At 43.4% G+C, this 26,633-nt stretch overlaps 1 protein-coding gene and 1 pseudogene across 1 annotated transcript; one reads left to right on the plus strand and one right to left on the minus strand.

The window, feature by feature from the left end:
• The first annotated feature begins 329 nt into the window (after window positions 1–329).
• Window positions 330–26,633, plus strand: bag1 (BCL2 associated athanogene 1). Its single transcript, XM_060932050.1, has 7 exons — window positions 330–407; window positions 660–785; window positions 912–994; window positions 18,652–18,765; window positions 18,913–19,020; window positions 24,426–24,488; window positions 24,580–26,633. Exons 1-7 carry the CDS (start codon window positions 365–367, stop codon window positions 24,667–24,669), a joined length of 627 nt encoding a protein of 208 aa, XP_060788033.1. The 5' UTR covers window positions 330–364; the 3' UTR covers window positions 24,670–26,633.
• LOC132889947 (uncharacterized) lies at window positions 11,013–12,687 on the minus strand (annotated as a pseudogene).

Raw genomic sequence — 26,633 nt, forward strand, 5'->3', positions numbered from 1 at the left:
AAATTAACTGCTAATCCTAGAGGTTCACATACTTTTGCCACTCACAGATATGTAATATTGGATCATTTTCCTCAATAAATAAATGACCAAGTATAATATTTTTTGTCTCATTTGTTTAACTGGGTTCTCTTTATCTACTTTTAGGACTTGTGTGAAAATCTGATGATGTTTTAGGTCATATTTATGCAGAAATATAGACAATTCTAAAGGGTTCACAAACTTTCAAGCACCACTGTCGATTTCATTGAAGGAGTTTTCATATCAGAATTGTCCGCTGGGTGGCAGTGTGGGACAAAAAAATGACAAGCAGTGCTTGCTGGCGACGTCACATCCGGCGTCCTTGCCGGTTAGCTGCTGTTGGTGTATGGAGATGGCGGACAGTGCAGTTACAGTGACAGTTGCTCATGGTAAACACTTTATTATGTCTTTATATGGTTCACTTAAAGGCAGTAACTTTTTTTTCATCTCTCAACTGACTTAGTCGTTAACCAAAAAACGGAAGTTAGCTAATTAGCACGTAATCTCCTTCTTAACTAGCGACGAGTTTATGTTTTGTGGTTATATTTCTGCTCTCTGAGTGTTTTCATCATAGATTCTGTGTGTATTTAGTTTTGAGATGAAGATACACTATTACCACAACATACATGTTTGTTTCTCAGCAAGCTCCAAACACAACATCACACTCACAGGACAGGATGGAAATGAACCTACACTTAAAGACCTGTCAGAAACTCTGGCACAAGCCACTGGGGTACCACAAGCTTCTCAGAAAATAATATTTAAAGGTAATAACAGAAATAACTCTAAAATAATTGTCAGTCAGCGTGTAAGTTTAACACAGACTTTTTTTAAGAGAAGGACTTCTTCAAGACTAAATGTGATTTCTTGCTTCATGCTTTCTTTTGCTGCAGGAAAATCTTTGAAGGAAATGGAGGAAAGTCTGTCCAGCCTTGGAATAAAGCAAGGATGTAAACTTATGATGATTGGGAAAAGGGTAATCTGAATCAGAATGCTCTTTATCGTCATTGCACGCTAACATGCAACGAAATTTGCTGTCTCTCTTAACACAAAGGAAAAACTACACCCTGTTCACTCACATTAAATGAAGCTACCAGCTGAATGAGTAATAACTATAAAAATAGAATATAAAATAATTTAATGTGATCTATGTAGTTATTGCACGTTAGTGTACACTATAGTGTACATGGGGTACAGTAAGAAAGAACTTTATTCATCACACACTTGTGAAATTCCTCTCTGCATTTAACCCATCTGAAGCAGTGAACACACACACAGAGCAGTGGGCAGCCATGCTAACAGCGCCCGGGGAGCAGTTGGGAGTTAGGTGCCTCGCTCAAAGCCACCTCAGCCCAAGGCCGTCCCATATTAACCTAACTGCATGTCTTTGGACTGTAGGGGAAACCAGAGCACCCGGAGGAAACCCACACGGACACGGGGAGAACATGCAAACTCCACACAGAAAGGTCCTCACCAGCCGCTGGGCTCGAACCCAGAACCTCCTTGCTGTGAGGCGACCGTGCTAACCACTTGCCCACAGGAGTCCATTTCTGTCTCCCAAGATGCAATCTACACTAATGTACCCCTTAGGGCTCATTATTGGACCTTTGTGTTTTAAAACCCTGTGTAGCTTTCGAGGGCCAAAAAGGTACATGTATGTTCATGAGCAGTATATAAAGGGTACAAATTTATACCTTAAATGATACTGCTCCAGTGACGAGCCATTGTACAATAACGTACTTTATTTTCTAAGAATGTACTATGATCAGAATCAGGAAAAGTTTTACAGTATTGCCAAGTAATTGTTGCAACTACAAGGAATTTGGCTTGGAGTTAAAGTGCTAAATAAAGACAGTCTTCTAAGATGTTAAGAAATAAGAACTAAATAAACAAGATAAAAATAAGAAAAATCAACAACTGTGCAGGTAAACAATAAGATAAAATAAACGTGCAAATCAGGTAAACAACTGGGGAGGGCAGAGTCGATGGGGTCACTGGTCTTGTTTATTGAGGTGGGGAGGGGCAGACTGGGTCAGGAGTCTGAAGTATGATTTGGGGGGGGGGAGACAGAGGAAGTGGGAGTCACTGGTCATGTTTTTGAGGCCAGCAGCGGTAGGAAAGAAACTGTTTCTGTGGCGTGAGGTTTTGGTCTTGATGGACCTCAGCCTCCTGCCAGAGGTGAGTGTCTCAAAGAATTTATCTCTGGGGTGGGAGAGATCAGCCACAATCTTTCCTGCCCACCTCAGTGTCCTAGAGGCGAACAGGTCCTCAAGTGAAGGCAGGCTGCAGCCAATCACCTCTGCCAAGCGAATGATACCCTGCATTCTACCCTTGTCCCTGGCAGTGGCGGCAGCATACCAGATGGTGATGGAGGAGGTGAGGATGGACTCAATGATGGCTGTGTAGAAGTGCACCATGATTGTCTTTGGCAGGTTGAACTTCTTTAACTGCCGCAGGAAGTACATCCTCTGCTGTGCTTTTGAGATGAGGGAGCTGATGTTCAGGTCCCACTTCAGGTCCTGGGTGATTATGGTGCCCAGGAATCAGAAGGACTCCACAGTGTCCACTGGTGAGCCACGCAGGGTGATGGCGAGAGGAGGGGCTGGGTTCTTCCTGAAGTCCACAATCATTTCCACTGTTTTTGCAGCATTTAGCTCCAGTTTGTTTTGGCTGCACCAGGTCAGCAGATGGCCGATCTCCCACCTGTAGGCGGACTCATCCTCACCAGAGATAAGTCCAATGAGGGTGGTGTCATCTGCGAACTTCAGGAGCTTGAGGGATTGGTGGGTGGAGGTGCAGCTGTTTGTATACAGGGAGAAGAGCAGAGGAGAAAGAACGCAACCTTGGGGGGGATCCGGTGCTGATTGTCTGAGTGTTGGAGACATGCTTTCCCAACCTCACTTTCTGCTTCCTGTCAGTCAGGAAGTCGGTGATCCACCTGCAGATTGGGTCAGGCACATTTAGCTGGGACAGCTTTTCCTGTAGCAGAGCTGGAATGATGGTATTGAATGCAGAGCTGAAGTCCACACACAGGATCCTGGCGTAGGTTCCTGGGGAATCCAGGTGTTGGAGGATAAAGTGGAGGGCCATGTTGACGGCAGGGCAGGAATTTCACGAGGGCCGTGGCCCTCATGCCCTCTCAATTTGGCCTTGTGCCCTTGGAAAAAAATATCTGCTGTAAGGCCACAGTGGCCTTGATGCCCTGCGGTTTTGCAGTTTTGTAGTCTGCCTCATGACTGCCAATAGGCTTTAACATCACCTGCGTCTACTGAGAAAAAAATACGTCTTTTGATGACATTCTGGATTCTTATTGGGCAACTCATCAGTGGTGGATCAGACTTGAGCCTGGCATGAACCGCTCTGACATGCTATAATGACACCGATCTATCACCAGCCAACCAGGAGACTTAATCAAACGCATCCCCCGCCCACTTGTGTCCGTGTCTGAGACGTTGAATTTTCACAGAAGGAGGGAAGAAGTTGACTGAGGTAAGACTGTGTGATAAATTAACAAACGAATAAGATAGGAATTTCAACATATAGGGCTTAAGTTTGTTACCGTTAAATAAGCATTGCTTGTACAGTAACGTTATGTCGTTACAACGTTTACCCACTTTTAACATGCTGAGTACCGACTGTAGCCGGTAACAAATGCTAATTAGCTTGCTGTCAAGTTTTTCCTTTGTCGAGCTTTAAGCGTAAGGTCATGGATGTTACTACTGCTTGTTCCTGCCGTAATATGATACGTGATATGTGCTGTTGTCTGTTCATAGCCACTTTTTTAATCTATGCAGTAAGCATTGTTTTGTTACTAGTATTGTATGTTTCTTTTTGCTGTTTAACCGACGTGTAACTGCTGCCATCTTGACGAGATCACCATCGCAAGAGATTTTATCTCATTGTTTTTGGCGTCATTACAATAGTAACATTTACTTTTATTCATTTTCATATACATGCTAGTATATGTTCCATTTACAGTCAAACATTTTGATGTACTCCAGGCTCAATTTTGATGAATCAAAAATCTGCGTTGTAGGACAGTCTGAAGATGCTCTTGCACATTCGGTGTCAATTGAACAAACATTATGGGAGGATATAGGTTTAATAAGTTTTACAATTTTTGAAGTGAGTGATGGATTGATAAGTTTAGATGTGTTCAATATTTTCTTATCTTCAGACATAATAGTGTAGGAGATGTTTCTTTACCTGCTTGATAGTTTCGACTGAGGCTACGTTTACATTAGACCGTATCTGTCTCGTTTTCTTCGCGGATGCACTGTCCGTTTACATTAAACCGCCTGGAAACGCCGGGAAACGGGAATCCGCCAGCGTCCACGTATTCAATCTAGATCGTATCTGGTCCGGTGCTGTGTAAACACTTGAGATACGTGAATACGCTGTGCTGAGCTCTAGCTGGCGTCCTCATTGGACAACGTCACTGTGACATCCACCTTCCTGATTCGCTGGCGTTGGTCATGTGACGCGACTGCTGAAAAACGGCGCGGACTTCCGCCTTGTATCACCTTTCATTAAAGAGTATAAAAGTATGAAAATACTGCAAATACTGATGCAAATACTGCCCATTGTGTAGTTATGATTGTCTTTAGGCTTGCCATCCTTCCACTTGCAAGTGTTAAGTGATATGCGCTGGGATCTCACACACAGCGGCTCAGTCCCGAATCACAGCTTGTTCACTTCACTCGCGCGCTCTGTGAGCTGCGCAGGGCCGGAGTGCGCACCCTCCAGAGGGCACTCGCTGTTCAGGGCGGAGTGATTTGGAGCGCAGGATGCCTGCGGAGCCGAGCGTATCCGTGTATTGGCGTTGCTGTGTGCACACTAATCGTTTTAAAAACGTTAATCTGATGATCCGCTGATACGGTCTAATGTAAACATGGGCTGAGACTCCAATCTTCCTCAGAAGAGTCATTAGTCCTTAAATTAAATTCATTATAGATGTGAACTTAAAATCATTGTTTTATTTTATGGCCTTGGTGCCCTGGCTTTTGGCCTTCGTGCCCTCAAAAAATTGACAGCACCAAAGGCCAAGTGGCCTTGCCCCTAAAATGACACAATTCCAGGCCTGGTTGACGGTGTTGTCCACAGACCTATTGGCTCTGTAGGCAAACTGCAGGGGGTCCAGAAAGGGTTCTGTAATGGCTTTGAGGTGGGAGAGAACAAGGCACTCAAAGGACTTCATCACCACAGAGGTAAGGGTGATGGGTCTGTAGTCAGAATCAGAATTACTTTATTAATCCCTAGAGGGAAATTCAAATTTGCTACCAAGCTCCTGAATCAGAGAAGAAGTAAACATGTCTAAAAATAGAAGATAAAATCATCTGAAAAAGTCATTTAGTCCTGTGGTTCTTGTTTTTTTTGGGATGGGTATGATGGTGGAGGACTTGGCATGTCTCCAGTGAGGTGTTGAAAATGTCTGTGAACACTGGAGACAACTGGTCGGCGCAGTTTCTTAGAGTGGATGGAGAGACAGAGTCAGGTCCAGCTGATTTATGGGGGTTCTGTCTCTTGAACAGTCGAACATCCCTCTTCTGAATGGTGAGAGGTGCAGTGGGGGAGGAGATGGAGGGGGCCTTTGATGTGGATAGAGATGAGGAGGAGCAGGCTCCTGAAGAGAGGGGGGAGGTGGGGGTATTGGGGTGGTGATTGTGGGGGGAGGTATCAGGACTGTCCCATTGTTTATCAAAACGGCAGTAGAAGGTGTTAAGGTCGTTTGCAAGGTGAAGGTTGTTGACAGTGAGGGGGTTTGGGTTTGCAATTTGCCTTAGGGCCTCTGCATGCTCTTGCGACAAGGCTTTTGCAGATAGCTTTTCGCAGACAGTTGTAATTTATCGTTGAGCGGGGAGTAATAGGCGTGCGCGATGTTATTCACCGCCACAACGCAAGGGGGCGCGAAGTCCCGAAATTGCTAGGAGTAGTTGGTGGGTGTGGTTAGTGGAGTGTTTATCCTCCGGTTACTTATAATGACTAGAACTGGAGTCGTATAGATGTACGTACTTCCTCACTTCCTCGATCAACCACTCTTCGTGCTGCTCCATCTTCGCTCGTGTTTTCAAAAATGGCGGTCGTGAAAACAAAACAAACCGGGAAAGTAGGGAAGCAGAAGTGCGTGTACAGCGGATGTAGAGTGGACCAATCAGAGCCCTCTTGTCTGCGACGCTGTCTGCGAGGCTTCTGCGGTGGTCACAATTTTTGGGAGGTGCGCGCAGAGCATCTGCGAAGGGAGGGGGCTACGCAGACACCATCTGCAACGCCATCTGCGAGGACTGGGTTGTCAGCATAAATTGGCCTTTAGTCCTCTCCAGACAGATACAGAGTTGTTAGTCGAGAACTGGTTGTCGTTTCTCAGCATACAGCCGTTTAGCATCTCTCACCACCTTGCTGAACCTGTATTTGGACTCTTTAAACCTGTCCCTGTCCCCACTCTTGAGTGCCTCCTCCTTCTACTGTCTCAAGTGTCTGAGGCTACATCCACATGACAACGGCAACGAGATTTTTTTTTTTTTAAATATCGCGTCCACATGGGCAACGGATCAGTAAAATATCAGGTTCATATGGCAACGCTTGCTGAAAACGATGCAATACACATGCCACACCACTACGTGCGCTGTAAGATGGTCCCATCGGAGACACCAGAGCAATAGAAGTAGACGCATGCGCATAACTGCGCATGCCCACAGTGACTATCCCTGTCACTGTCACACGCACACACTTTCTCACTCCCTATCCTATGGATATCAAATCAAATCAAATCAAGTTTATTTGTACAGCGCTTTTAACAATAAACATTGTCGCAAAGCAGCTTTACAGAATTTGAACGACTTAAAACATGAGCTAATTTTATCCCTAATCTATCCCCAATGAGCAAGCCTGTGGCGACGGTGGCAAGGAAAAACTCCCTCAGACGACATGAGGAAGAAACCTCGAGAGGAACCAGACTCAAAAGGGAACCCATCCTCATTTGGGCAACAACAGACAGCCTGACTATAATATTAACAGTTTTAACAGGTATAACCCTCAACTGTCCTCATGGGGCCGTCCTTCACAGGAGTGGGGCGATAAAACTCCGACCAGACACAGGGCACCAGGATGGATCAAGCAGGTCCGAGGGGCAGAAGAGGCCAGCATCTCAATCCCAGGATCAATATGTAACTCAGAGGGACAGATGGGGGGGCGGGGGGGAGAGAAAGAAAACACGTTGTTAGGTATGCCCTAAAAATGACAAGTATTAAATCTGTGTGGTAGGCTCGCAGAGACGAGAGTCTTTACATCAGGCATGACGCACAATGGCATGTTAATATGGTAAAAAATATATCATGACCTGCTCTGGCTGGATGCTTGATTGGGTGATGGGAGCACACTCCTCAGCAATGATGAGATGCAGATGGGACCGTTAGGCCTGGCCAAGACAATTCAGTTACATTTAACCGGGTCTGGGACATGCGACAGAATGTCTGACGGCCGATTCCCTGCAGGCTACGATAGCCAGTCGAGGTCCCCACCGTTTCCACCAAAAGATTTCCTGTTGACTCCATGTAACTCAGAGGGACAGATTTGGGGTGGGGGGGGGAGAGAAAGAAAACACAGGTGGTTAGGTATGCCCAATGTCACCTGAATAAGTAGGAACAGTATACATATTGCACCGAGTACAAGCAGGGACTCCGGCAACTAACTATGACAGCATAACTAAAAGGAGAGAGCCAGAAGGTAACACAGGCATGAGGGAGCCCCGGGACATAAAGCAGCCAGCCACTGCACCGTCAACAAACTCGAGTGAGCAAGCGAGTGGGGACTGACAGCATCCATACATCCCAGTTTACCAAAACACTCTATGTCTGAGGACCCTCCAGATCTACTCCTTTACCTCATAAACACCATTAACAAAAGGCTTGACTAAACAGATATGTTTTCAGCCTAGACTTAAATGCTGAGACTGTGTCTGATTCCCGAACATTACTTGGAAGGCTGTTCCATAACAGTGGGGCTTTGTAAGAAAAGGCTCTGCCCCCTGATGTAGCCTTCACTATACGAGGTACCAGCAGATAGCCTGCATCTTTTGATCTAAGTAGGCGTGGCGGGTCATAGAGGAGCAGAAGTTCACTCAGGTACTGTGGTGCGAGACCATTTAGTGCTTTAAAGGTCAATAGTAGTATTTTATAATCAATACGAAATTTGATTGGGAGCCAATGCAGTGTGGATAAGACAGGCGTGATGTGGTCATATTTTCTAGTTCTAGTAAGGACTCTTGCTGCGGCATTTTGAACTAACTGGAGCTTGTTTATGCACTTATTGGAACATCCAGACAGTAAGGCATTACAATAATCCAACCTGGAGGTAACGAAAGCATGGACTAGTTTTTCTGCATCATGCAATGACATTAAATTTCTTATCTTTGCAATATTTCTGAGATGAAAGAAAGCTATCCGGGTGATGTTATCAATGTGAGTTTCGAATGAAAGACTGGGGTCAATAATCACTCCGAGGTCTTTTACTGCTGCATGTGAAGAAACAGAAAGGCCATCCAGAGTTACTGTGTAATCAGAAAACTTACTTCTAGCTGTATGTGGTCCTAGCACAAGTACTTCAGTCTTGTCAGAGTTAAGCAGAAGGAAATTTATAAGCATCCAGTGTCTAATGTCCTTAACACATTCCTCAATTTTATTAAGCTGGTGTCTCTCATCAGGTTTTGCAGAAACATACAACTGTGTGTCATCAGCATAACAGTGGAAACTAATACAATGTTTACGAATAATATCACCCAGAGGTAACATATATAGAGAAAAAAGCAGTGGACCCAAGACAGAACCTTGTGGAACACCAAACTTTACCTCGGTACGTCTAGAAATGTCACCATTTATATCGACATACTGATAACGATCAGTTAGATAAGACCTGAGCCAGGAGAGGGCCATTCCCTTAACTCCCACAACATTTTCTAGTCTATCCAGGAGAATGGAATGATCAATGGTATCAAATGCTGCACTAAGGTCAAGCAACGCAAGTAGCGAGACACAGCCCTGATCAGACGCCAACAGTAGGTCGTTTACTACTTTAACCAGTGCTGTCTCTGTGCTATGATGAGGTCTAAATCCTGACTGATACATTTCATGGATGTTATTCCTATGTAAATATGAGCATAACTGCTGTGCCACAGCTTTTTCAAGGATCTTGGAGATAAAGGGGAGGTTTGATATTGGCCGATAATTGGACAGCTGACAGGGATCAAGGTCAGGTTTTTTAATCAGGGGTTTGATAACTGCTAGTTTAAAGGATTTGGGTACATAGCCAATCGTAAGAGAAGAATTTATTATTTTTAGAAGCGGTTCAATTACTCCAGGCATTATCTGTTTGAATAGACGTGTCGGTAAGGGATCTAGTACACAAGTTGAGGCTTTTGATGTAGAGATTAATGAGAGTAATTCAGTTTCTTTTAGGGGAGTAAAACATTCTAACTGATGATCTGATACAGTTATATTGTTAACTACAAGGTCACTTTCATTGTCTAACCTTAAATTAGTAGTTTGAATTTTTTGTCGGATATTCTCAATTTTGTCATTAAAAAAATTAATGAAGTCGTTGCTACTACATACTGCAGGTGTGCATGTGTTGATAGTGGACTTATTCCTGGTTAATTCTGCTACAGTATTAAATAGGAATCTAGGATTATTTTTGTTATCTTCTATTAGGGAGGAGAGATATGTTGATCTCGCAGCACTAAGAGCTTTTTTATACTTCAGGAAGCTCTCCTTCCACGCCAATTTGAACACTACCAATTTTGTTTGACGCCATTTACGTTCCAATTTTCGAGTGGTCTGTTTTAATGTGCGAGTGTCATCATTATACCAGGGTGCTAATTTTTTGTCTCTGACCATTTTCCTTTTTAGAGGAGCTACATTATCTAAAGTATGGCGGAATGTTGACTCTAAGCATTCAGTTGCCTGATCGAGTTCTGCAGGGGCTGACAGTGACCCAATCAAAGTTGACAGCTCTGGGAGATCATTTATAAAGCTCTGTGCAGTAGTTGACGTGAAAGTACGTTTAATACAGTAGCGTGGTGAGGTGCATATATTATTACTCAGACATATTTTGAATGAGATGAGACAATGATCTGAGATAACTTCAGACTGTGGAAGTATGACTATATTGTCTACGTTTAATCTGAATGTTAGTATTAGATCAAGGGTGTGACCACCATTATGGGTCGGTCCTATGACATTCTGCTTAATCCCGACTGAATCTAAGATGGACACAAACGCTGTTTTTAAAGGGTCTTCTGGGTTATCAAAGTGAATATTAAAATCTCCGACAACTAAAGCTTTGTCTAAGGAAATAACCAGATCTGAGATAAAATCTGCAAATTCAGAAAGAAACTCAGAATATGGCCCCGGGGGCCTGTAAATAATAAGCAATGGAATTAACTGGGTAGACTTATTTTTCGAGGCTACATACATTATATGAGTATGAAGAACTTCAAATGTATTAAATTTATAACCAGATTTGTGTGTTACACCTAGATAATCGTTATAAATAACCGCGACGCCTCCTCCTCTGCCAGTTAGACGAGGCTGGTGTATATAACTGTATCCAGGAGGACTCGCTTCATTTAATGCTATATATTCATTTGGCTTAATCCATGTTTCTGTTAAACACAGTACATTAAACTCCTGATCAGTAATGAGTTCATTAACCATTAGCGCTTTAGATGTAAGAGATCTAATATTTAATAGCCCCACCTTTAGATCAAAGGTGCTGGCAGCAGCTGTACAGTCAGTCTGATCTAATTTTATATTGATTAGGTTACTGGAACAAACTCTCTGAAAATTTCTACCTTTTTGTTGAGCTCGGGGAACAGACACAGTCTCGATGTAGTGGACCCTGAGTGACGACTCTGTGCAGCTAGCAGACAGTCGGTTTAGCCTGTTCGTCTGCTCCCTGGCCTTGGCTCTGGATTGTCAGAAATTAACTAGGCCTGTTCTGAGACTATGACCTATGCTGCAGGAAATGAGAGCAGCACCTTCCCGAGTGGGATGGATACCGTCCCGCCCTAACAGGCCAGCAGTGCCCTCAAAATTAGCCCAATTATCTATAAAGCCCACACTGTTTTCAGAGCACCACCTGGACAGCCAGCAGTTCAGCGACCATAACCTGCTGTAAGCTACATCGCCACGCCGCATTGGGATGGGGCCAGAGCATACTACAGCATCGGACATCGCCTTCGCTAATTTAAACACCTCTACAAAGTTACTCTTAGTAACCTCAGACTGACGAAGGCGTATATCATTAGCTCCTGCATGGATAACTATCTTTGAGAACCTGTGCTTGCCTAGGACCCTAAGATTACCTGCTATGTCCTATGTCCGGCGCCCTGGCTCCCGGTATACACCTGACTAAAGCTGCTGGTGCCCCTAAAGGCTGAGCTAATTTCACGTGCCGTATGATAGAGTCCCCTATAACCAGAGCTCTTTCAGGTTTCTCAGTGGGTGCATCACTAAGGAGAGCAAACCTGTTCGACACGTGACGCGGAGAGGAGTGGTGCTCCCGTGGGCGAGCCTCAGCGGTAGCTTTGGCTCTACGCTTATGCCGCCGAGCCGTCACCCATTCGCCCCGCTGTAAGGGCTCTAATGCCGGAGTTGGGGGATTGCTAACTCCACCTAGGGCGTCCAGACTTTCCCTAACGGAAACTACACTGTTCTCACGCTCACTAACCTGCTCTAAAGCCTGGACACGCGCTTCTAGCACTGAAATCTTCTCCGTCAGAGAACTAACTAATCTGCACTTATCACAAGTAAAGCTAATAGAGCTATCGCTAGTGACGGAGGAAGAATGACTAAACATCCTGCACTCAGCACACTGAACAGGCTGAAGGTGTGCCATGATGAAAAGATTCACGTACCTTAAATGAAGATCTGTTGATATTAAAGCAGATCAGATGGCCTCCGCTTGTGGACTTTACACAGGAGGAGAGAAAAAGAAAGCTTCCGGTCTCGGCGTTCTTCCGAAAAAAGAAAGAGAAAAAACCGGAAAAAAAAACCGGAAAAAGGAAAGCGAAAGTGAAAAGTACAAAAATGAAAGCGACAGTATAATAAAAATGAAGACGATACTGGAAATTTATTTATAGAAAAAAAGTTAAAAAAGGATTAGTAATTAACGCCGGCACTCGCGGGAAAAAAAACTCGGCGCGGATATAGTCCCTTTAAATCACGTGCTCGTTTTTGAATGGAGATGCGGAAAGAGGAATGAATGGGGGTAGATGGAAGCCGGTACGCCAACATTCTGATATCCTCCAGAATTCTTTAATGGTCCGGAATAAATTGAATGCTACACGTTGATGGATTACTTTGTTCTTCTACGCCCTTTTTGAGGAATGTATTGTCGGACTTAAACCAACATCTGTAGAGGTGAGATCGCTCCTTTTTTTCCCCTGTTTTTGCTGGCGGGATTGACTCTGCCCTAAGGGCTATACTCACACACACACACTCTCTCTCTCTCTCTCTCTCTCTCTCTCTCTCACTTTGCACCATTACACAATAAATATTCACAGTGAAAATATTTTGTAAGCGCGTTTCATGAACCAAGTTATAGGATTTGTTGACAACTCGCATCGAGTTCGTTACACTTCTACCTGGCATGAAGCACATGTAGTTGTGACGTCATCGTAAACAAATCCGTTCTACTCATCCAGACGACTTCGCAACGGCTCCGTTGCCAGATTTTTTCACTCTGGAACCCGTTCTCAAAAGATTTCGTTTTGGGGCACCCAAAACGCCGGTGCCGTGTGGACGCCAGGCCGAAACGATGAACAATTTTATCAGATTCACCTGAATCCGTTGCCATGTGGACAGGGCCTAAGTCTAGCTGTGAACCAGGGCTGCTTGTTGTTATAGCTCTATTAGCTCACCCTGGTGCGAGTTGGTATACAGTTGTTCTCACAGAAGCTGATGTATGAAATCCCCACCTCTGTGTACTCATCTAAACTGCTTGTTGCAGTCCTGAAAACGTCCCAGTTTGTTGAGTCTAGACACATCTGAAGGTCCTCCACAGCCTCCTTGCTCCACTTCCTAGATGTCCTCACAACAGCCTTGCTAAGCTTTAGCTTCCGTCTGTATGAAGGGATTAGGTGGACTATGACATGGTCGGAGTGGCCCAGTGCAGCACGAGGGATGGCATGATAAGCGTTGTTAACTGTTGTGTAACAGTGATCCAAAACATTTATCTCTGGTCGGACATTTAATAAACTGTTTGTATTTGGGCAGTTCATGGGAGAGATTACCTTTGTTAAGTCACCAAGGACAATAACTAAAGAGTCCGGGTTGGCACAGTATCTGGTCGGAGAGTAAGCGCTGTGCCTCCTGCACATTAGCTTGCGGTGGAATGTAAACACAGACCAGAGTGAAGCGAACTTACAGGGGGAGTAAAAGGGCTTGCAGTGAATGAAAAAAGATTCCAGATCAGGAGAGCAATGTTGATGGATCACAGTCACGTCGTTACACCAGCCACTATTTGTGTAAAAACAGATTCCTCGGGCTGTGGCTGGACAGCAAGCTGGACTGGACTTGCAGCGGCAATCACTTATACAGGAAGGGACAGAGCAGGCTATACTTCCTTAGGAGGCTGCAGTCCTTTAACATCTTCAGGAAACTCCTGTGGATGTTCCATCAGTCTGTGGTCGCCAGCGTCCTGTTTTACACCGTGGTGTGCTGGGGGGGCAGCACATCCAAGAAGGACGCATCCAGGCGGGACAAACTGATCAGACGGGCCGGCTCTGTGGTCGGCATGAAGCTGGACTCTCTGGTGACGGTGGCAGAGAAGAGGTCTATGGACAAACTATTGAACATCATGAACAATGCCAGTCACCCTCTGCACACCGTCATCAACAACCGGAGGAGCCTGTTCAGTGACAGAATGCTCCTTCCCAAGTGCAGGACGAACAGACTCAAAAACTCCTTTGTCCCTCACGCCATCAGACTGTACAACTCTTCTCTGGGGGGGTAACAGGAGGACAGAGGACGGGAAGGAGCAGTAGCCTAGCCTAACAATAAGCAATACCGGACAATGTGCAATATCTCTCCTATCGCCGCCCCCCCCCTTCTCCCCACCTTCCTCTCTTCCCCATATCTTATTCTTTTTATATATTTGTATATGTAAATAGTTAACTTATTTTAATTTATCTAGAAGTCTTCTCTATTTCTTTTCTCTGTTTATCTGTAATGATGCTGCTGGAATATTATTTTCCCTCAGGGAACCCACCCAAAGGGATCAATAAAGTTTTATCTAATCTAATCTTTAGTTTTGCCGGAGAGTTCCGTGTTACGAATTGATTGCACTTGAGGTAAAATTGTTGTAGTGGCAGTGGAGGAGCGTGAGTTCAGTTCACTGATAGCTGTTGGGTTGGGTAGAAGCTGTTCCTGAGTCTGGAAGTGTGGGCCTTTAAAGCCCTGTCGTGTCTTCTACATGGCAGTAGTGGGAACAGGTGATGAAAGGGCTGTGTATTGTCCTTAATGATGTTGCAGGCTCTGCTGAAGCAGCGAGGTCTGTAGATGTCCACTGGGGGGCGGGGACAGGGAAAGTCTGATGGTTTTTTTATTTATTTTTTGTGCCGTATTAATAACCCTCTGAAGAGCTGCTGTGTCTGCTGCTGAACAGTTTCCATACCAGGCCGTTTGCAGTATGTCCGTATGCTCTTGACCAAGCAGTGGTAGAATGACTCCAGCAGCTTTGCAGAGAGGTTGGTCTTCCTCAGAGTCCTTAGAAAGTACAACCCCGATTCCAAAAACGTTGGGACAAAGTACAAATTGTAAATAAAAACGGAATGCAATAATTTACAAATCTCAAAAACTGATATTGTATTCACAATAGAACATAAACAACATATCAAATGTCGAAAGTGAGACATTTTGAAATTTCATGCCAAATATTGGCTCATTGGAAATTTCATGACAGCAACACATGTCAAAAAAGTTGGGACGGGGCAATAAGAGGCTGGAAAAGTTAAAGGTACAAAAAAGGAACAGCTGGAGGACCAAATTGCAACTCATTAGGTCAATTGGCAATAGGTCATTAACATGACTGGGTATAAAAAGAGCATCTTGGAGTGGCAGTGGCTCTCAGAAGTAAAGATGGGAAGAGGATCACCAATCCCCCTAATTCTGCGCCAACAAATAGTGGAGCAATATCAGAAAGGAGTTCGACAGTGTAAAATTGCAAAGAGTTTGAACATATCATCGTCTACAGTGCATAATATCATCAAAAGATTCAGAGAATCTGGAAGAATCTCTGCACGTAAGGGTCAAGGCCAGAAAACCATACTGGGTGCCCGTGAGCTTCAGGCCCTTGGACGGCACTGCATCACATACAGGCACGCTTCTGTATTGGAAATCACAAAATGGGCTCAGGAATATTTCCAGAGAACATTCTGTGAACACAATTCACCGTGCCATCCGCCGTTGCCAGCTAAAACTCTATAGTTCAAAGAAGAAGCTGTATCTAAACATGATCCAGAAGCGCAGACGTCTTCTCTGGGCCAAGGCTCATTTAAAATGGACTGTGGCAAAGTGGAAAACTGTTCTGTGGTCAGGCGAATCAAAATTTGAAGTTCTTTATGGAAATCAGGGACGCTGTGTCATTCGGACTAAAGAAGAGAAGGACGACCCAAGTTGTTATCAGTGCTCAGTTCAGAAGCCTGCATCTCTGATGGCATGGGGTTGCATTAGTGCGTGTGGCATGGGCAACTTACACATCTGGAAAGACACCATCAATGCTGAAAGGTATATCCAGGTTCTAGAGCAACATATGCTCCCATCCAGATGACGCCTCTTTCAGGGAAGACCTTGCATTTTCCAACATGACAATGCCAAACCACACATTGCTTCAATTACAGCATCATGGCTGTGTAGAAGAAGGGTCCGGGTACTGAACTGGCCAGCCTGCAGTCCAGATCTTTCACCCATAGAAAACATTTGGCGCATCATAAAACGGAAGATACGACAAAAAAGACCTAAGACAGTTGAGCAACTAGAATCCTACATTAGACAAGAATGGGTTAACATTCCTATCCCTAAACTTGAGCAACTTGTCTCCTCAGTCCCCAGACGTTTACAGACTGTTGTAAAGAGAAAAGGGGATGTCTCACAGTGGTAAACATGGCCTTGTCCCAACTTTTTTGAGATGTGTTGTTGTCATGAAATTTAAAAATCACCTAATTTTTCTCTTTAAATGATACATTTTCTCAGTTTAAACATTTGATATGTCGTCTATGTTCTATTCTGAATAAAATATGGAATTTTGAAACTTCCACATCATTGCATTCCGTTTTTATTTACAATTTGTACTTTGTCCCAACTTTTTTGGAATCGGGGTTGTAGAGTTTCTGTCAGGGCTGAACGATATGGACAAAATTTCATATCTCGATATTCATGCCAGATATCTCGATTACGATACGACTACGGGTTGGGTGAAAACCAAGCATTTTTCAGAAAAATAAAAACATCATAATACAAAAAAATGTGGAAAGTGCAGTTTTATTTTTAAGAACTCCCTGCAAGTCATCAACATTTATGTAATTATAATTTATGTTAATTATTTATAACGCTTGTCCAGCGTACGAACCATTTTTTTAAAGCCCTCTTTCGAGACTGTGTACACAGGTACCATGTCTTTTGCAATGTGGTATGTTATAGCGTCTGTAATTTCTTTGTCTGTTGGACGTCGACTTGTACAGTGTAACGCTACTGAACGCATCAGCAATCAAACTTTGCTTTGGCTTATTTTGGGATGACGGAGAAGTCCCCGGTGTTTCTCTCATTGTCATACACTCTTCGTGCAGCGCACGATGGTGTTGTTTCAGGTGGTGAAACATGTTTGTTGTGCTACCTTGCTTCGTCGCAATTTTTGCTAAGCACGACCTGCACAACACCTCACTCTGCTTAACATCGTCCTTTTTGAATCCAAAATACCTCCAAATAATGGAGGATGATTTATGTTTTGGCACCAAGTCAGATTCTGCACCGCCGCCGGCCGCGTTATCTTCCGCACTCATTTTCTTTCTTTCTTTTTAATTTCCCTGCTGTGTCTGTAGTGTGTGTGCATTGGTCTCCGTCTCCCTCACTTCCGCCCTCATATGTTTGTCATTGGTTAGCTTCAGCTGTCGATCCACAGCAAGCATGAAATAAGGTTTGTGGTTGGCTGGCCTTAGCGGTGCGTTCGAGGGCAATCGTAAAAATGATGTTTGTTGTGACTGCCAGAGCTGTACATGCAGGGCGAGCGCAGGGAGGGGAAATCTTTATCGTCTACAGTATATCATTGCTTTTTCAATATTAATATCTTGAATGTTCATATCTAGATATAGATACGATAACGATATATCGTTCAGCCCTAGTTTCTGTTATGCCTTTTTGACTAGAGCAGTGGAGTTAATCATCCACTTGAGGTCCTCACTGATGTGGGTACTCAAGAACTTAAAACTGAAGACTTTCTCCACGTCCTCTCCCCTTATTTCCAGTGGCAGGGGCTCCTCCTGATGCCGTCTGAAGTTTATAAGAAGCCTCTTTGTCTTTCTGATGTTTAGTGACAGGTTGTTATCTACATAAAAGGGTAAAATGGCAATATAACTTTAAATAATCTGCTTTACGGTGGTGTAGTGGTTAGCACTGTCGCCTCACAGCAAGAAGGTTCTGGGTTCGAGCCCAGTGGCCAATGGGGGCCTTTCTGTGTGGAGTTTGCATGTTCTCCCCGTGTCTGCGTGGGTTTTCTCCGGGTGCTCCGGTTTCCCCCACAGTCCAAAGACATGCAGGTTAGGGTAGCATGGGGCAGCCTTGGGCTGAGGTGCCCTTGAGTGAAGGCCAATTTATGCTGACAACCTAGTCCTCGCAGATAGCGTCGCAGACAGTGTCTGCGTAGCCCCCCGACCTTTGCAGACGCTCTGCGCGCACCTCCCAAAAATTGTGACCACCGCAGAAGCCTCGCAGACAGCGTCGCAGACAAGAGGGCTCTGATTGGTCCACTCTACATCCGCTGTACACGCACTTCCGCTTCCCTACTTTCCCGGTTTGTTTTGTTTTCACGACCGCCATTTTTAAAAACACGAGCGAAGATGGAGCAGCACGAAGAGCGGTTGATCGAGGAAGTGAGGAAGTACGTACATCTATACGACTCCAGTTCTAGTCATTATAAGTAACCGGAGGATAAACACTCCACTAACCACACCCACCAACTACTCCTAGCAATTTCGGGACTTCGCGCCCCCTTGCGTTGTGGCGGTGAATAACATCGCGCACGCCTATTACTCCCCGCTCAACGATAAATTACAACTGTCTGCGAAAAGCTATCTGCGAAAGCCTTGTTGCAAGAGCATGCAGAGGCCCTGAGGCACCTAACTCCCAACTGCTCCCCGGGCGCTGTTAGCATGGCTGCCTACTGCTCTGGGAACATGTGTGCTCTCATTGCTCACGTGTGTATGCATGTGTGTTCACTGCTTCAGATGGGTTAAATGCAGAGAGGAATTTCACAAGTGTATGTGTGATGAATAAAGTTATTGTTCTTCTAATCTGCTTTAGAACGAGATGTTCTTTGAGAGGTTTACTGATGTAAATGATGTGTATGTTTTACACTTTCACTTGCTAGAATAGTCCAGAGGAGGAGGATGAACTGAAAAAGCTGAGAGACATCGAGAAGCGTGTGGAGCAAACAGCCAAGAAGTTGGAGAAAGTCCATGGTGAACTGACCGGATTAAAAAATGCATGTATTTGTTCTCTCAGTGCTTTTTGTTTTGAGATGGCTGTGGATTCTGTGTGTATTAATTTTGCTGTGCTGCTCATAGTTAGTTAGTTAAATTAATTAATTATTATTATAATTTTAATTATTATTATTATTTTTTTTTTTAAGGGCATTTTAGCAAAGGATCTACAGGCTGAAGCTCTTAATAAACTGGACCGCCGAGTAAAAGTGGCTGCTGAACAGTTTATGAAGATCCTTGAGGAGATTGATGGCATGGTAATTATTTTTATTTGGCTTAGTTATTTTTGTTGCAGCTACTGCCTCATATAGAGGCTGTAACCACTATGTAATCATGTTGTAAGAATGAGTGTAACAATAGCGCACTGCTCAGGCACATCCAGGTGTTTCTATTAAAATGGCCCAGTGAGTGTATACAGTCCGGTTCACCAGTCGTAATAAATGGACTAGACTAAAGAACTCGCTTTCGGACATGTTTATGCTTATTACTGAGAGAAAGTGCGTTCCTATTTTAAAATATACTCCAGGTCGTCCCCCTTTCCTCGCCGCCTTCAGCCAGCGCGTCCCATGTGTGATGTTGATGTGACTCACTTCTGAGTTGTTACAGGAAGTTGTCGAAAAGAGTATTGAGACCACTGAGCTCTAGCGCCGGGCCTTTTCTGGGAAATAAGCATTTCGGTCATGGCGACAGCGTGTGTGTGTGTGTGTCAGCCTCGGTTCGGAGGTTTCAGTTTCGAAAACTGTAAGAGTAGAATAATATAAAGTACAGACACTTGGTATATTTTACTTCTGCGATTTTTGAATTGTTCATTTTCGGATTACGCTTCATTTTTGTGGCTGCTGCCTCATAGAGTAAATATATATGCTATATTTACTGTATGGACATCGGATCAGAAAACAATTGTATTTATAAGCAGTAACCACATGTACTCACAGGGTACCTATTTTTTTTAGTTTACTAGACAAAGGGAAGGTTTGGAATCATATTTCAGATATATTTGAAAAGAGAACTGTGCACTTGAGTTTGTCACCATGAAGTTGACCCCCCCCCCCCCCCCCATTGTAATTTAATCTTTATTACAAACTTAGTATTAAATCAAATTAATTAGTCAACCTTATCTTCATTATTTGCTACTAATGATATGATATAGCAACTGTTTGTTTTTTTTATTTTTTGAATTTGTAGTCATCCTGGTTATCCTAGTTAAAAAATAGGTGCCCTATGGGTACATGTGGTTACTGCTTATAAATAAAATTGTTTCCTGATCCCATGTCCATACAGTAAATATAGCATATATATATATATATATATATATATATATATATATATATATATATATATATATATACTCTATGAGGCAGCAGCCACAAAAATGAACAATTATTTAAAAATCGCAGAAGTAAAATATACCAAGTGTCTGTACTTTATATTATTCTACTCTTACCTCTTACAGTTTTCGAAACTGAAACCTCCGAACCGAGGCTGACATACACACGCTGTTGCCATGACCCAAACTCTTATTTCCTGGAAATGGCCCGGCGCTAGAGCTCAGTGGAACGCACTTTCCCTCTGTAATAAGCATAAACATGTCTGAAAGTGTGCACAAAACAAGATCGTATTTTCCTCTAGTTCTGTCCTTAACTTGCAGCCTCAAACTATGCAATAAAATAAAATAAACTAACGAGGTGATGTGGACTCTGGACAACAGTTGTGGCTATCTTTTAAATAAATAAAAGTACAAAACCCAAATAAATATATTCAGCCACACAGCTCATAAAGATGGTTTCCAGTCAAATGCAAAAACTCACTGCTAAATATCCAGTACATTCCTAAGCAAAAACTGCATTTATAAACACTTCGACACAACTCACAAATTTCTCAGAATTAACCAAACTCTCTCACTCCACTGTGCAGCCTGTGCGCTTATCCACACACACCTGGACCTTAACACATCGTCTTTTCTCCTCTGTGGACCATCACAAGCATTTAAAAAATACACACGTTTACAGTTGATTCTGTACATAAGTGCACTTTATTATGACTTATACTGACTCACTACATCGCTCGCTCGCGCTACGTCACTTCCTAATTTCCGAAACTACGGGGGAGGGGCACAGAACTACTGTACTACTTCTTCTTTTGGCTGCTCCCGATTAGGGGTCGCCACAGCAGATCTTTCGTCTCCATTGCTCCCTGTCCTCCACATCCTTCTCTACCACACCTGCCACTTTCATGTACTCTCTTACCACATCCATGTATCTCCTCTCCTCATTTTCGTGTGCCTGGCAGCTCCATCCTCAATATTCTTCCAACATGCTCTGCATCTCTTCTCAGGATGTGCCCATACCATCTCAGTCTCATCTCTCTTAGCTTCATTCCCAAGCTCTCCACATGTGCTGTCCCTCTGATGTGCTCGTTCCTTATCCTGTCCAACCTCCCATCGCAAACCTTAACATCCTCAACTCCGCCACCTCCAACTTTGCCTCCTGTCTCTTCGTTAAGGGTACGGTCTCCAATCCATACATCACAGCTGGCCTCACTACTGTCTTATACATCTTACCTTTCACTTTTGCTGGGACTTTCCTATCACAAATGACTCCCGAACTCCTCCTCCAACTGCTCCACCCTGCCTGCACTCTCTTTCTCACCTCACTATCGCAGCCCCCATTTTCCTGCACAGTTGACCCCAGGTACTTGAATTCACCAACTTTCTTTACATCTCCTCCTTGCATCTTCACTACACTCTCATCCCCATTCTCAATGATGCACATGTATTCTGTTTTGCTCCTGCTCACCTTCATTCCTCTTCGTTCCAATGCATACCTCCATCTCTCCAAACCCAGCTCAACCTCCTTTCTACTTTCACCACATATCACAATATCATCCGCAAACATCATGTACCATGGTGACTCCTGCCTCACTTCGTCCGTCAAGCTATCCATCACTATAGCAAACAAGAAAGGACTCAAAGCAGATCCTTGATGAAGTCCCACCTTCACCTTGAACCATTCAGTCGTTCCAGCTGCACACCTCACTGCTGTTTCACTGTTCTCATACAGTGGTGCTTGAAAGTTTGTGAACCCATTTGAATTTTCGATATTTCTGCATAAATATGACCTAAAACATCATCAGATTTTCACACAAGTCCTAAACGTAGATAAAGAGAACCCAGTTAAACAAATGAGACAAAAATATTATAGAGGGCTACCGCGTGACATCACCGTACCGCGAGATTTTGTTAGGGCGCCATATTGGAAGACCTCAAGTACATACATACATAGTCACAATATAAAACAAACTACGAGTGAGAGTGAAGTGACACGATGGCTGATAATTCTGGTTATGTGAGTACATTACCAGCTGCAGAAAGGGCACGGTATGTGGAGAAACTGGCTGTGATTGATGGGTTTGACCCATATGATAAGACTCGCGGCAAGGGAGAATGGAAACATAAGGAGGACCTGACACCAGTTCTGCCATCTGCTTGCTACCCAGACATTGTAAATTATTTGTTGTTTACACCCAGTGCCTACACTGCTGATGACTTGAAAGCCTACAAAGGGCTACAGGCTTACAATTATGTTGTTAGTGGCTTGGTTCGTGATATTACAGCTGTTGTTAAGAATAACCTACACATAGTTATGGCCAAGGTAATCTTGTTGACATTTATCTTTTAATAATATATCTTTTCAGTTGAAAAATTAATACTTTTTGTTACTATTAAGGTATCCATAATTTAGGCTAATTATCCAGATTATACATATGTATTTATGATATATGCCTACACAACAACTATGCTTTATTTATATAATAGGAGGGAGAGCAAGCCCCAAACCATCCTTTATTATTATTATTATTATTATTATTATTATTAAATTGTAGAAGTCTGGGAGGCTTGCTCCTCATCCAGTTATCAACTTGGGGCCAATTTAGCATGTTTTACATCTGAATTTCTTGCGTTTGCTTACCTCAAAGTGTCAGCAGATCATGCACAGACTTATCCATTATATCCACAGTTTTTTGCCAAGTCTCACACAGGTTTCTTTCAAGTCTACTGTTGGGCCAATAAATCATAAATAAACAGCTCAGATTTGTTTGTTTAAGTCGTTTGCCACTCCACTTTATTCTCGTGGGTTCACATACCGCTGCCGTTAATTCCCCCTAATCACGAGTTTGTTGGTCTTCCAATATGGCGCAGGGTCTGTTTACTTCCGGTTTCGGGTGACGTCAGTGAAATCCCTCTATATTTGGTAATTTATTTATTGAGGAAAATGATCCAATATTACATATCTGTGAGTGGCAAAAGTATGTGAACCTTTGCTTTCAGTATCTGGTGTGACCCCCTTGTGCAGCAATAACTGCAACTAAACGTTTGCGGTAACTGTTGATCAGTCCTGCACACCGGCTTGGAGGAATTTTAGCCCATTCCTCCGTACAGAACAGCTTCAACTCTGGATGTTGGTGGGTTTCCTCACATGAACTGATCGCTTCAGGTCCTTCCACAACATTTCCATTGGATTAAGGTCAGGACTTTGACTTGGCCATTCCAAAACATTCACTTTATTCTTCTTTAACCATTCTTTGGTAGAACGACTTGTGTGCTTAGGGTCATTGTCTTGCTGCATGACCCACCTTCTCTTGAGATTCAGTTCATGGACAGATGTCCTGACATTTTCCTTTAGAATTCGCTGGTGTAATTCAGAATTCAATTTTCCATCAATGATGGCAAGCCGTCCTGGCCCAGATGCAGCAAAACAGGCCCAAACCATGATACTACCACCACCATGTTTCACAGATGGGATAAGGTTCTTATGCTGGAATGCAGTGTTTTCCTTTCTCCAAACATAACGCTTCTCATTTAAACCAAAAAGTTCTATTTTGGTCTCATCCGTCCACAAAACATTTTTCCAATAGCCTTCTGGCTTGTCCACGTGATCTTTAGCAAACTGCAGACGAGCAGCAATGTTCTTTTTGGAGAGCAGTGGCTTTCTCCTTGCAACCCTGCCATGCACACCATTGCTGTTCAGTGTTCTCCTGATGGTGGACTCATGAACATTAACATTAGCCAATGTGAGAGAGGCCTTCAGTTGCTTCGAAGTTACCCTGGGGTCCTTTGTGACCTTGCTGACTATTACATGCCTTGCTCTTGGAGTGATCTTTGTTGGTCGACCACTCCTGGGGAGGGTAACAATGGTCTCGAATTTCCTCCATTTGTACACAATCTGTCTGACTGTGGATTGGTGGAGTCCAAACTCTTTAGAGATGGTTTTGTAACCTTTTCCAGCCTGATGATCATCAACAACGCTTTTTCTGAGGTCCTCAGAAATCTCCTTTGTTCGTGCCATGATGCACTTCCACACACACGTGTTGTGAAGATCAGACTTTGATAGATCCCTGTTCTTTAAATAAAACAGGGTGCCCACTCACACCTGATTGTCATCCCATTGATTGAAAACGCCTGACTCTAATTTCACCTTCAAATTAACTACTAATCCTGGGGGGGAATGTATTGCTGCATCTCGAGGAACATCCAAAACAATAGTGTGTTTACATCCAATACTTCCAGGCAGATAACATGAACACAGCTTCAGATAGTTAATGGGTACACATCACAGTTAGTTAATAAAACAATTCTAATACTAGTTTCTGATTTCATTTGCAGACTGTGCCTGAGAATTTTAGCGACTGTAGGATGAAGAAAAAAGGACTTGTCAAAACTGTACAGGTACAGATGTATTTTATGTACATTTTAAATTATATCACTATCACTAATCAAGTGATTATAATATGGAGGGTTTTGTTTTTTGTCCTCACAGGGGTTCCTTGCTCAGTGTGACAAGGCTGAAGCCGGCATATCGGATCATCTGGCAAAGATTCAGAACAAAAATCTCGCCCTGACTGAGTAGTAGGAAGACGTTAACATCAGCGATTACGTTATTTGCTCTGTGAGCAACTGAGGAAGGATCAGTACTGAGCTTCAGTACTGGAGCAGGTTCAACTATGTTTCTTTATGTATACGTCCTTTAAAGGGCAGCTTAAAACCTGTCCCAGTGATCTGGAGGTTAAAAGGTAAAATGGAAAAATGCAAAAAAAAATTCAGCAGCAGCGTCATGCTGAAATTCAGATTGGTCTAATGTTCGACATTTGTTTCTTTAAACAATGTGGGTAAGGACATGTACACTGCACAGGTAGTGGGTCTTTTATAACCATTTTAATTACAAGGTACAGTACCAGTCAAAAGTTTGTACACCCCTACTCATTCATAGGTTTGTCTTTTCTACATGGTAGAACAATACTGAAGACATTAAAGCTATGAAATAACATCTGGAATTATGTGGTAAAAAACAAAAAGGGTTTCATATTTTAGATTCTTCAAAGTAGCCAGTGTTTACCTTGACGCTTTACACACTATCGGCATTATCTTAACCAGCTTCATGAGGGAGTCACCTGGAATGCTTTTCAATTAACAAGTGTGCCTCGTCAAAAGTTAATTAGTGCAATTTCCTGCCTTCTTAATGCATTCGAGATCAAACAGTAAATGATAAATAATAAAAATACAGTAAATAGCCCTATTCCACAACTGTAGTAATCCATATTATGTCAAGAACCGCTCAACTAAGTAAAGAGAAACGACATCCATCATTACTTTAAGACATGAAGTGCCTTTTTAATTCATAAAAATAAAGAAAAGCCATTAAATTAGAAGGCATGTCCAAACTTTTGACTTGTGCTGTATGTAAAATATTCTGTGTGCATCAGGATTAGGAATTTAATTTGGTCAAAAGCATGGTACAATATACAGTGCTTTAATGCCGCTTTTCCACTACCAATGCGGCTGAGTCGGGCTGAGCCGTGCCGTGCTGAGTCGAGCTGAGCGGGGCTGTTGGAGTTGCATTTCGACTACAACCGCGCTGAACCGTGCTGGCTGGAAGTGGGTGGACACATTGGGTGGAGTTAGCAAAAGTGGGTGGACGTCACGTGATGTCGTTAGGCGGCGCAAACAGTGACATCAGTGATCTTTTAAGCGGTAGTCTCACGACCCGGATAGTAAACAATAAACATGGAGGACATGGAGTTGTTAGTGTTGCTGGTCTTGGTGCTGTGGCTTGTTGTCACCGACAACGCCAACAGATACTGGCAAGAGCGTATAGATGAGACGAGGCGAATAAGGCTTCAGAAATTCTCGTAATTCTTCTTCTTCCGGGTTTACGGTGTTTACAGATCTCAGCGTGCTTGCGGGGCGTGTGTGGGCATGTGAGGACACTCCTCCTCACCAATCAGTGCACAGGGGAGTGTCTCCTCACGCCCCTAGCCCCACTCGGCTCGGTTTGGCTCGCTTCAGCCCTACTCCAAAACCGTGCGAGTTTTGGGGGCTGAGTAGGGCTGAAGCGAGCTGAGTCGTGCTGCTCTGAGGTAGTCGAAACGCGAGCCGTGTCGGGCTGAAGTGAGCTGAAAAAGGGTAGTGGAAAAGGGCCATAAGTCTCCTAACTCCTCAGCAGTGTTTTGTTTGGCTCAGTGCTGGAGACCAACTGAAACTATCTTTTAAATATAAAATATGGGATTATGTTTAGTGACCTCAAATTCTCAACACCCAAGACAACAGAGCACAGCAATTGCTGTTGTAAGGGATCCTGATCAAGGGATAAACGTTGTTGCAGATTTATTATGTTCCTAAAACTGTATGCTTTAAGCCCTTTTTATGTGGTTTGTGTGTACGCAGATTGTACTGTGATGTATTTCTTACAGTAATTTGGGAAATTCTATCTATCACTACAAATTGTGTAATATCTGATATTAGTTATGCCAAATTACATCATCTTGTGTTTGTGTGAATTATTTTACTGTGGGCAATAAAATGTTTGTTCTTTTA

This window comes from Neoarius graeffei, chromosome 1 (genome assembly GCF_027579695.1).
Source record: "Neoarius graeffei isolate fNeoGra1 chromosome 1, fNeoGra1.pri, whole genome shotgun sequence".
In the NCBI taxonomy this organism is placed as follows: Eukaryota; Metazoa; Chordata; class Actinopteri; order Siluriformes; family Ariidae; genus Neoarius; species Neoarius graeffei.

Bases quoted from the DNA above. Each gene is read 5' to 3' on its own strand.
- bag1 (XM_060932050.1), top strand. From the start codon at position 365: ATGGAGATGGCGGACAGTGCAGTTACAGTGACAGTTGCTCATG. The intron at 995-18,651 runs GTAATCTGAATC...TTCACTTGCTAG, and splicing joins TTATGATGATTGGGAAAAGG to AATAGTCCAGAGGAGGAGGA. The intron at 18,766-18,912 runs GCATGTATTTGT...TTTTTTTTTAAG, and splicing joins AACTGACCGGATTAAAAAAT to GGCATTTTAGCAAAGGATCT.